General features: G+C 40.0%; 1 protein-coding gene across 1 annotated transcript in view; it reads right to left on the reverse strand.

The window, feature by feature from the left end:
* Window positions 1-12,500, reverse strand: part of LOC138016691 (transcriptional regulator ATRX homolog) — a 38,500-nt gene that overhangs the window by 3,848 nt on the left and 22,152 nt on the right. Inside the window, exons 6-15 of the mRNA XM_068863884.1 lie at window positions 11,442-12,500; window positions 9,328-9,465; window positions 8,889-9,069; window positions 7,108-7,245; window positions 5,901-6,076; window positions 5,524-5,668; window positions 3,229-4,192; window positions 1,691-1,868; window positions 1,105-1,137; window positions 237-593 (exon numbers count right to left, since the gene is read on the reverse strand). The exon at window positions 11,442-12,500 is cut by the window's right edge and continues 768 nt beyond it. Of these exons, the coding sequence (XP_068719985.1) occupies window positions 237-593; window positions 1,105-1,137; window positions 1,691-1,868; window positions 3,229-4,192; window positions 5,524-5,668; window positions 5,901-6,076; window positions 7,108-7,245; window positions 8,889-9,069; window positions 9,328-9,465; window positions 11,442-12,500 (3,369 nt within the window). The remainder of the gene's footprint in view (window positions 1-236; window positions 594-1,104; window positions 1,138-1,690; window positions 1,869-3,228; window positions 4,193-5,523; window positions 5,669-5,900; window positions 6,077-7,107; window positions 7,246-8,888; window positions 9,070-9,327; window positions 9,466-11,441) is intronic.

Genomic DNA, 12,500 nt, shown 5'->3' on the forward strand with positions numbered 1-12,500 from the left:
GTGTTTCCAACAATGTTACATGCGTATCCAACATTGTTAGAAGAATTCTTATAACAATGTTTGGGCGTGTTCTTCTAACAATGTTACAACGTGTAGATGGGGCTTTATGGCCTGTATGCTTGATTCACGGGTGATACTGTTGGAGAATTTAAAATTTCAATTGGTGATATTCGGTCGCTCTGAAGGGTTCAAGGGTTAATGTTTAGTTCAGTATGATGTCATCTTCGTGCACATACCTTCGGAAGCGGCATTTTTGGAGCCTCTGGTGTTTTTGTCTCGGTTCCAGTTTGGTTCGACGTACCACTATTACCCGCAGAAATTTCGCACTTTTCAGCACCTACACTCTCTTCTACGTTCCTGCTTTCTTTCTCTGATTTTTCATCTTTTCCAATACCACGTCCACTTATGGCTTCATTGCCATTTTCGGCTTCTGTATCCATTGCATCTTGTTGGTTTTTGCCAGCAGCTGCTACTTTGTCTTCTTCCAACAACTCTGGGTTGAACGTGTAAAGTTCTGAGAGATCGGCCGCATTGAAGTGTCGCTCAATCTGCTGTTCATCGACCACACGGCCGGAAATCGCAAGCTTCGTCACCTACAACGACGATTCGAGGGACGACGGTGAAAGGGTTGAAAACCCTGGTACCTGATTATTTCCTGCCAGAGGCACGTGACCTTGAAGCGTGTGACTTGCAACTCTTTTCCGCTGAGGATTTTAGGACGCCAAACTTATGCCCAAATATGGACAAAAATAAGATCAAAGCTGCACGCGCGGGAAAATGCACGAGCTAAGTTACAACCAAATAAAGAAATTTTTATACTAAAAAAACCCCAGCTCTAAACCAGAGTAAAACGCTTCAAAGTCATGACCTTCTGTTAATGCCAATAGATGGCTTTCAATCACGTGATGATGCGGCAACGTCTGTGCACAAAACAATCACAAATTATGGCTCATGTTTTGCATTGAAAAAAACACTGAAAATTCCGAAAAGACATTTTTTCCTATTGTTCTGTCCAGCAACATGGCCGCTGTGACGTCAGATGAAAACCATCTATTCGCTAATCACTACAACATTTAACACAATAACGTTACAATGGTGTAGTACCTGTCGGTCATAAATTTTTTCCTCCATGGTTCCCTAATGACACAAAAGAAACAAAATTAAGCAACAAACTTAAGGAAGTCGCTAGTCCTAGAAAGTAAATTTACAGGCATTGTGATTTACATGAGCGATACGTTACAGTGTGAGCGTGTGTTGCATGCGTTAATCACGAAAGGGCTGGTTTTCACGAGCGACGTAAGCACAAGCACAAACAACCAACCCGGTAGCGTGTTAATTATAGGATTTTTGAAAAAGGATCAAAGCATGTTAATGCGTCCACGTGTCCTAATTTCGCTCATGCTATACGTCGCAAGTGAAAAGCAGCCTTCAGTCGGAACCAGAGAAAGCAAGTCTTTTGCATCTCTCCCTGAATTGCTGACTCAGAGTTACGCTAACAATCTCTTTGTCAGGTTCCCTGGCTTCTCCAACGTTTTAAGAAATAAATAAACTTGTCCGTTTCTGTGTCTCTAGAGAATTTCTCGTCGCGTGCTTATACGTCAAGGATCAAGAATAGCTGCAGCACTTACAAAGCCTTTAATTTAACGACAATTTGCCCAAACGTACCGCGATAACTTCGCTTATCACTCACTTGTGCTATGAATCTGTAGACGAACACAGGTTTTGATTGACCAAAGCGGTAGACTCTGAAGATGGACTGCACGTCATGAGAAGGGTTCCACGACACATCGAATACGATTACACGATTGGCAGCCACTAGATTGATACCCAGTCCACCCGCTTTGGTTGAGATGAGAAACAAGCGAGCACTGGAAATAAAAACAACATGCCATTGATAGAAGTCACAGTAACTATTCATTGGGTCAATGAAGATCTATATGTATTAAATGAAGTATAACTTGCCTTGTAAACGGTCCTCTGTTTTATGTGGCGAGGGCACTACCAGAGTTGAACGATATAATGATATCTTTTCACGACAAATGGCTGAGTACCATTTTCGGAGCGAAACTATAATATTTGACCTTTTTCCCCTGAATAGCCCTTTTCACGGTTAGTTTTTCTCATTTGCATTACAATGTAATCTAGCATGTATGTGAGGCAATTTCGGGCTATTTTTTAGTTTTAACCCGAAATTGCCTCGCACCCACGTTAGATTACATTGTAATGCAAATGAGTAAAACTAACCGTGAAAAGGGCAATTCTCAGAGAAGAAACAATTGCTTTGCAGTGAAAGGGCAGATATCTAAATGTCAAAAATGATCATGGAAGGAGGCTCGAATGTGTTCAACAACACAAATTTGTTTCGGCTCCCATGGAGCCTTCACTTATGCAGATCACTTAGGTGGAGCGACCCACAGATCGCGCAAACGATCAAAATAAACAAACAGTGAAATACCCAATGGACCAAACGTTGTTGGCTGTCAAAGAAGTGGCAGCGAAATCGTACGGTCGAGGCCTCGAGTTCCGTTTTTGTTTGTTTTTTTTTTGTTTTTGTTTTTTTCTCCTCAGGTTTCTTTACAGCCTTTTCCCTTAAATCAGATAATCTTTCGCTTGGAAAATAATCTCATATCTAAAGTTAAAAATACAGTGCTCGAAATTTAAAAAAATTCCAGGTTGTCCCTGCCGGAAAACTAAAACCTGAAATTTGGTTGCCCTGATAAATGTTTGGTTGCCCATTAGGAAATCCCCTGAACGATTAAATGCACACCGTGTTGAGCAATCGCATGGCGTTGGAGCTTGAGTATCCCATAGTTCTAAGTGTGCGCCTGTGGTTTTTTTTGTGGAAGTCTGGGTTTTGAGCATTTTCAAAATGGAGTCTTCAATCTCGCCAGCAACATGTGAATTTTCCTATCGGACAATTTTTTGTCAAAGCCACAGATATTCAAAACACGGGAAAATGCTCAACTGCGGCAAATTAATTATTATCGACTTCACACTACTATCAGACATTGACTACAGAAAACCGTCAAGTGAGTCGAATACTGCTTAAGTAATACATTTTCTGTTTTTGGCGGGGTTGTCCGTTGTTTTTTCTTCGAGCAACCAACCTTTTTATTTTACCGAAAACTAGTCGCCCGGTAAATTTTCTGGTTGTCGGGGACGACCGGACTGCCGATAATTTCGAAGTCATATTTTAAATATGACTTCCCTTTGCTGACAGAAACTTACTTTTTGTTGTCCTCGTCATTAAAGATGTCAGCCCATCGCTGCCTCATGGCGGCGCTTGTCGACCCATCCATACGAAAATAATCACAGCCTCGACACCAGTTTTCTCTGTCGCCGCCAATCTCCCCGCCACCCAGCATTTTCTCTATGAGATCCAATGTCACTAAGCTTTGACTGAATACAAGGACCTTGTCTTCGACTGCTTCTGCATCCGCAAGAATCTCCATCAACAACACAAGCTTGCCGCTAAGCTGTTCATTAAGTTCATCTGCTTCAGTCAAAAACTCATCATACCATTCCTTCTCATCCTCGATCTCCACATCCTCCACATCTTTGAAAGCCGTGCCTGAACGGGTACTTCCAAAAGCGCTGCTACTGCAGAGTGCACTGTCAGAGCCACTGTTAGAACTGCCCTTAGATTCACTCTTTGTTGTTGCCTTCCCTTTCCTCTCTTCGGTGTCTCTCTTACCGGATTGAGGATCTTTGTCTCGGAGTTTCCTGCCAGATGTCCCAGCTCTGTTGTTGATGTTCACGACAGTAATTTCTTCGCCATCTATGTTCACTGTTGATGCATTAGTCCTTTTTGACGACTTTGAAGGCTGAGGTACAACTTCCTCGTCCTCACTGTCACCATCGCTTTCATCCTCCACCTCCTCCTCCTCTTCCTCATCTTCTTCTTCATCTGAACTGGACTCCTTCCCCCTTCTTCTTCTTCGTTGCTTCCTTTTACTGTCCTCGTCGCTCTCTGAAGAAAACTGGACTTCCTCCTCCGAGGAACTTTCCCATTCCATCTGTTCCTCGTCCTCGTTTTCTTGGTCTTCTTCTTCTTCATCTGTGTGCACTACAAAGTCATCCATACTGTCACTGTCTATGAACTTCTCGGGTCGCCTCAGTGCCTCAAGTTTAAGACACCATGGGTGAGTCCAGATACGCATAAGAGCTTGATAATCGGAGAATAGTGAGACTCCTGCAAAAGCGAATTAACTGTCTCAGTACGACTGCACAGAATTCATAAAAGCAATAAGCACATTGATATTTACGTGTGGTTTGTTGATTAACCAGCTTGATTTGTACACGAGGCAACGGAAATACTGGGCTCTATCTTAAGGTGCCTTGATGCCATCAAATTTGCATTGCTGAGTAACAACACTCTAAACGGTTTGGTCTGAATGTGGGCGAAACCAATGCCCAAGAATGTTTTAACTGCAGTTCGGGTTGTCACCCAGAGTTCACATAAGTGGCTGTTTTGCCGGCTACTATTAACTCTTCCAGCTGTGAAGGTGGCTCTGCATTATCTCCAGATATATATTTTTAAAACTTTGCATAAAGTTTTTATCTTAGCCTGTTAATCACTTTCCAGTGATACAAATGGTAGGTCACCGAGTTCTTTTTGACATACAAGCGTTTAAATACAAAATATAGGGTGTTTTAAGATGGCTCTTTTCTTGCCAGGATAACCTATTACGCCATGTGGATGAGTGTAACTTGTGAAGCAATTATTGATGTCTCGTGGACCACTTTCATAAATGTCAACCTCCTTTACTTTCTTTTGTATTTAAGTTAGGGTGCGTTCGATTGACTATATTCCGGAATAGGAATACATTGAATAGAAGTTAGAAATCCTTCGTTTATACGAAGATTCATATTAAGTTTTAACATTGTCAAACACTAGCTAAAATGCTATCTTAAACACATCTTTATTATCCTTGTTGCTTCAAAACGCCAGACATACCGTTTTAAATCATCACTCCACGTATTCTTATTCCGGAATAGGGTCAATCGAAGGCACCCTTAATGAGACCCACTGTCCTCATTATGAAACAAAAATGTCGTAGCGAGGGTAGAAAGGCTTATTAGCATCAAAACAGAAGAATATTTTATTTGGTCGTCATTATAAAAGAGGTCTACATGGTACCTTAACTTTGCTGTTATGTGAATCAATCCTTCCAAATACCACAGTTTGTTGAAAGTATTGAAGCTGGTTTGAGCCTCCCTAAATCTCTGTTAAGATCGCCAAGTTGGTTAAATTCCTGAGGAACTTAAAGCGAATCAAGGCCCGGATTTTTCCAGTTCAAATCATAACCCGAGTGCAAAGCGAAGAGGTCACAAATTAGAATTGCAGTGAGGTCAGAAAAAAAGGAGACCAGTAAGACATATAATTCACCTTTTGGTAATCAGATCTGGCAGGAAAATACGCCACAAAGTCAACGGACCATGTTGTAGAAGATGGCCCGATAAACTGACAAATCACAACGCGCATACTATTTGAGAAATACAACAAATCAACGTGTTGCCTACCTTTCTTCCCCAAAGTTCCTTCAGGGTATACAAAAGTGCTGAGGAAATGGTGATATAACGTCCTCTGAAGAATTGACAAGCGAACCTTGATTACATATTCATGTTTACGAGGAAGGAAAGGAATCAACACTGAATAATCCATCCTCTGAAGTAAACAAAGAAATAAATATATAAATAAATACGCAAACAAACAAACAAACGATTGCACAAATAACTCTGACAGCCAGCTGATCAAAGCGAAAATTTGGTCTTTAAGCATAAACAGATTATAGTACTATCTTTCTAAAATAAAGAAAAGCGGAAGGCAACGGAATGTGCCTTTTGATAACTGCAAGCCAGGTCAGTTCAATGTCAACAAATCCTTCCCCTGTACCAACCTGCACACAACCTTCCAACATCTTATGAAGCACATGACATCGCTGCTTCATGAGCTGGACATCCATCGCAGTCGAGTCTGCACACTGGCCATTCTGAATGGGATTTACAAATGTGTTTGTGTATTCTTTCCGGGTACCAAGCAAGCTGGGTTTCACGAAACTCACCATACAGTGATCTGAAAGGACAATCAATTTTCATTCATTTCACCACGACAAAGGTCATCATGGCAAGCAATTCTCAGGCTAAACGGAGCAGTCTGATTGGCTGGTTTTCGGTCAGGATTCTACAGTATGGGCCGTTGCCATGGAAATGGTCCGTTTGCATATTTTTTCTCTTTCCTGGGAAATTTATTTTTTCATCACAACAGTACAATTAAAGCAAGTGGAATTTAGCTTTACATGTTTTTTCGTTAATTCACTGCTTGCACAATCCCATAATGCAATACGTTTTTGGGGGTTCTTTAGTGAACTGATTATTTCCATTGTTTTTATGTAAAGAACCCCCAAAACGCATTGCATTATGGGATTGTGCAAGTACTGAATGATATGAGAGGTCACCGTTCAAAGTTCACTGAAAAGAAAATGGAATATAACAAACAACTTACTTATCTCACTTCCTCAGGATCCTACTAGGGAATATTGGCCCTCAGACATTTTTGTACGAGCCTCGCCACAACTTTGGGCCAATATTCCCCAGTATGGACCTCGTGCACGGTTAGTAAGAGGTTCTTATCATGATGCCGTGTTTATTTTAACTTCACTTTAAGCCCTGGTAGGATGCTAACTGAAGCTACACGTAGTTCAAGAAATCTAGATCATAGATTCAGCTACTGTTAACAGCACAGATTTCTTATGAGTATGCCCGAGCTGAGTCATCATTGATAAAAACACAACTTTTGTAATGGCTAAGAGGTGTATGACTTGCTTCCTTGGTAAGAACAGCCAGAATAAAACATGGAAAGAGGAAACAATACTGCAAGGCAAGCATAAACTAAAAACTAAACAGCAAACGTAGAAAAGCAGAAACCCAGATATTGATATTTTATGACAAAATGAAGTGTGTTGATCTTGTTTTAAAGGAATATTTTCATTTCAAAATCGTGGCATATCACGAAAAGAAAATTCCCAGAGACAGTTGTTTATGCAGCAAAATTTTGGCTTCATTAAGTATGCATCAAGTGTGAAGATCTCCTCTTATCATACTTACATTCAATAAGGTTATTCTGCAAAGGAGTTCCAGTCAACACAATACGTCTTCTGGTTTTGATGCCATTCAAGGCTTTAGAAATAGCAGTAGCATCATTCCGCAGAATGTGTCCTTCGTCACAAATTACAAGGTCAGGACCTTCAAAATCCAAATTAAAAACTTATTGGAAAGAGTTCATTTCTCAGAATGTTTATCCTTTTGCTGTCTTTCAAGGCCACTTACTGCTCAACAGTCATTATCATATCTAGCTGGTATCTCAGAGCATTTACCCTCCAAACTATGATATACCACAGAGGACAGACCACAACATCGGGAAACCCATGCCCTACCCTTTGCAAATAGTGTGTGCGTCCTGCAGGGTTATCAATATTGAAGGGTTGTGAGATGGAGCCTGTAGACTATTCCAGAATTGTGCAGGGAACCGAAGCGAATTTCAAATTTGAACCAATCAATAAATTGACACCATCACAAGTTACTGACTTAAAAACAGTTAAAAATCCATACAAATGTCTCTAATTTTGCGGCTGAGTCCCCCAAAACGATATAAACTCTTAAAAGTTTAATACCATTTGTGTCATATTCATAAAAATTGGCATAAAAAGTGATTTTCACCTCAACTATTTCCAAATGGTAGGTCCATGACAGGATTTTTCCAGTTGTCCCAAATCTGATAAAATATTTTAAGAATTTATATGGTTTTGGGGGACGCAGACTCAAAATTAGAGATGTTTCTATGGCTTTTTAAGTATGTTTCAAAGTCTGTAACTTGATCTCTGTTCGACCTAAAAGCATCAAACTTGGACAGATGGCTAATCTCAACTTTGCATTGTAAAGGAATTTATATTCTCGGGCATAAGATGCTTCGGTCCACTTACTGCAGCCAACATAATGGCGCAAACCCTGTATTTTAAATTCCACTCAACAACTTTGGTGTTACACTGTGGTCAATCAGTGTAGCCTATCGGGTTCATGGGTCCTGTTCAGAGCTGTGATTGGCTGATTTCGAACATCTGTCAGTTTCTTAAGTCCTTCAAACATTCAGCAGCAATCTTTTCTTTCAAAATTATCATTATCATCATCATCATTTTTGGTAACTTCATAGGCAATTTAAGTTATTGCCTCTTGCAGTTGATCAAGCAAAAAATGATCATTCTAGAAAAAGTACTATTGAAACAGATAAGAAGTTGGGGAGCAGGATGGCACAGTGGTGAGAACACTCTCCTTCCACCAATGTGGCCTGCATTTTGATTCCAAGACTTGACTTGGTGTTTGTTGGTATGCGTTGAATCAATATGATTGATTTCTGTACAGGAGTGAAGCTAAATCGCATGGGTGGGTGGGTGGGTGGGTTGTGGGTCGCATTTGTTTGAAGAAAAAAGAAAGATCCATATTAGCTCCCTCAGTGCTTGGTCCAAATTTGCAATTGCCCACCCACGAATTAATTTCCCCAAACTCCTTTTATGAAACGTTGAACAAAGGAAAACTGTCTCCCATTAACTACAAACATTTTTCCTTACGGTTAGGGTTAGGGTTACATGACGTGTATACATGGAGGATCTCGGACCCACGACTCACCCACCCACGCCGATTAGACACTCTCTCTGTACAGAGTCCCCAATTAGTGCCCCAGTGCTTAACACAGTTGACAGTTTAATTAAGTTCATTGTTCTTATCATTTACCACTTCCTCGGTCAACTTCATGGAATGTACTCTTTTCAGAATACATATCCTTTCAGAAAACCCTAAATCCCCAAAAACTGTATTCTAAGAATCTTTCCTACCAGGATTAACAAGAGCTTCTTGAAATATCTTCTTCTGGTTCTTGCTTCTGACTCGAAAACACTGGGACAAATTACGATACATGGAGTAACCCAAGATCAAAACACCACCATACTTAAACCAATGATTAAGCATGTCTGCTCTGCGCCAGTTGTCTCCACTCACATCTTGTAGTATCAGTACCTAAGTAAAATTAACACTTAAGAAAACCTGTTTATAAAAATGAGTTAACACTAAAGAAGTTTAACTTAGTAGATTCAAGAACAAGGCAGTTAACTGCATTCTATATTTTTTCATCTGCTGTTTCCATTATTTGTTACATACATTGTACATGAATAGGGCACCATTAATTTTGTGTAATACCAATAAGTGAGAGGAAGTTTGTTGTCAGTGTCAAGGGCACTAGCATGTTTCCTTTGACTTGAAATGTTAGAATCTTACCTCAAGCCTGTCATCTACACTCAGCCACTTGTCAAACTCAACTTGCCAGTTAAGCACTGTATTAAGTGGGCTCACAACCATTACTCTCTGCATGTTGATTTCTTTGTGTGTCATCAGTGTGTGAACAAGTCCAACAACCTAAAAAGGAAATTGACAACAACAAAAAAACTAGGTTTGCTTGTTAACACCCTGCTTGTTTTGTTCTTCCTTTTTATGTCATCTCATTTTTATCATAATTTTATTTGTTCTTGCAAATCAGAGCAGCCAATACTTGATTCTATGGGAAGCTAAGGCAGTCAATAAGGCCTATTATTATATGGCTCGTGTTTGTAGCCAATATAACACACGCTCTGATTGGCTAATTGTGACTGAATTGTAGGGCATTATTCTCCCGTAATGCCCACGAGCTGATTACGGGCTTGCAAAAACAGAGCAAAAGGTAATTAAAAAGCCATATAACAAACTACTTACTAACCGAGCTAGCTCGAGCCGTACTGGGGAATATTGGCGCTCGGTCTGTACTGCCACGACCTCGGGCCAATATTCCCCAGTAAGGCCCTCGCGCTCGGTTAGTAAGAAGTTAGTATCCAACCTATCATATAATCCCAAGTTTTCATAATGAGATTTGGTGTATCAAATGAATTAATATTGTAAAACAAGTGATTATTGGTCATTGTGGTGGAAAATAAATAATAAGATGTATGACTGTTTGTCTCACAACATAGTGACTTAGGGTGCGTTCGATTGACCGTGATCTGGAAGAGGAATACAAGGAATATAAGTTAGAAATCTTTCGTTTTCACGGACATTCACATTAAAATTATCAAATATCTGCCAAAATGCTATTTTAAACAAATTTTTATTATCCTTGCTGCTTCGAAACGCACCAAACATACCATTTTCATCCTCACTCCATGTATTCTTATTGCGGAATAGGGTCAATTGAACGCTCCCTTAATTTGTAGATTGTAGGGTTTCCCCTGCTTACTGTTAGTTTCCTTGGTTAGGGTTAGGTGATAGGGTCAATTGATTATGTGCTACTATATTTATTATGTATAATGGTGGTCTGCTGTGATAGATGGATTTGGTCCTTATTGTTATGCCAATAGGTTATTCAAGCTTCAGGAATTTTCGATTTTGTTATCCTTGTTGATGTTATTAGGGTGAGGAGAGAATACTAAGCAGCAGTAAGCAGTCAAAACTTTGCAATCTACAACCTTAGTGACTACACTCTGAGACAACTGTTCCATGAGTTTATAAGAGTAAATTGAATACTGTAAGGAGATTTCAAAGCTGACACTTCTTCACTACAATGAAGAATTAGTTTATTAAAACTAACAAAACGGGCTTTCTTATCTCCCACCAGAGGACATTTTTCTTTTCATGAACTCACTACTTATCACCAAATGTCCGTGCTCAACTGACGTACTGATGAAGCAAGACAGTTTGTTCACATTAATTTCATTGGCTATTCCAGCTGTCATTTCACCAGTCACCTATGCACTTGTAATATAAATGACAAACCTGGGGCCGTTTGTCGAAAGTCCCGAAAACTTTTCGGGCCCAAAAAGCCATCTGTGAAATTGCCAACCGCTTGTTTTGGAAAGCCGGTCTTTTAACATGCTTTCAAGGTAACAAAACGAAAAATAACTGTGCAGTTTGACGGATTAAATCCTCTCCGTTCTTGAGATACAAAGGGAATTGTGACACCTGAAAATGGCCCGTAAAATTTCGGGACTTTCGAGAAACGGCCCTCCAGGACTGAATGCCACAAACTGCTAAACCCTTTGAACTTGCTGTAACTTCACAAAATTACTTGGCTTTCAAAAATCTTGTAAAGTTAACAGCACTTAACTTATGAAATCTGTTGCAAGTCATATGCAACAAATGCCAATGAAAACATAATAAGAGTAGCCAATAATATTAAAGCATCCTACCTCCTTCAAAAACCTGTTCCTACAAGAAAACAAGGCAACAAAAATATGATGCACATTTTTCAGCTCTGAAATTTTTTATCTTTTCTGCAAATCAGCTCTACAATACAGTCACGCATTTCAGCAGACAGGATAATTGAAGACCATGTACCAGTAACTATAACATTACACACTTCGCACCTGAAGAGTCTTTCCAAGTCCCATGCAATGTGCCAGTATGCACCCTCCACCAGGTTCATCCTTTTTCCATGAATTAACAGACTCAATAACACAGTCATACATGAACTGAATTCCTCTACACTGATGAGGTTTTAGATACTGCAGGAGATCCTCTTTAACTTCAACAATGGACTCCTTGGTTGTTGGGTCAGACTCCAGCACAAGTTTGTGCACTTTAGCTGTCTCACCCGGCATATCGTCTTCGTTGTTACGAGTCCGTTCTAACAAACGCTTTCTTCTCTCTTCCTCCAACTTACGTGCACGTTTTGTTTCTTCTGTGAGCTTCTCATCTTTAATAAGTTTACGGATTTTCTTACGACCCTTACGTTTTGACGGGCTGACCTCCTCCTCCTCATCCACCTCTTCTGACTCACCACTATCCTTTTCAATGTAATGCTTCTTCTTCTTCTTACCTCCCTTTTTCTTTCCTTTGGTCTTCCCTTTTCCCTTCTTGTTAACATTTTTCTTGTCCTTCTCAGATTCTGAATCACTCTTTTTAGATTTTCGACTCAACTTTCTTTTGTTTTTGCTACCAATCTCTTTGTCATCATCATCACTGTCATCCTCTTCATCACTTTCCAATGCAACTTTTTCTTTTCTCCTTCGCTTCTGTGATTGCTTCCCTTTCTTATCTGGTGTATGACTTCCTGACTGGTTTTCTGAAAACTCTGAATCGTTTTCTGATGAAGTCACTTTACGACGGCGTTTCCTTGTCTGCTTTTGTGAAACACTAGACTTTCTTGATCTTCTGGTCCTCTTATCCTTCTCACTGTCCACATCTTCATCCTCTGAGCTCTCTTCATCTTCATCCACTGAGCTCTCTTCATCTTCCTCCTCTGATGACGATATAAGATAGCCCTGTGCTTTGTCTTTACGTTGCCTTCCCCCATGTTTCTTTGCTTGCCTGTTTGTTGTGTTAACCATTGATATAAAGTCAGAAAGGTCTGACTCTGATCCAGAGCCTTGCCCTCCCTTCGATGTTTTCACTGAGAGCATTTTATTTTTTCCTTTTTTATTAGC

Source organism: Montipora capricornis, chromosome 9 (genome assembly GCF_036669925.1).
Source record: "Montipora capricornis isolate CH-2021 chromosome 9, ASM3666992v2, whole genome shotgun sequence".
Taxonomy (NCBI): Eukaryota; Metazoa; Cnidaria; class Anthozoa; order Scleractinia; family Acroporidae; genus Montipora; species Montipora capricornis.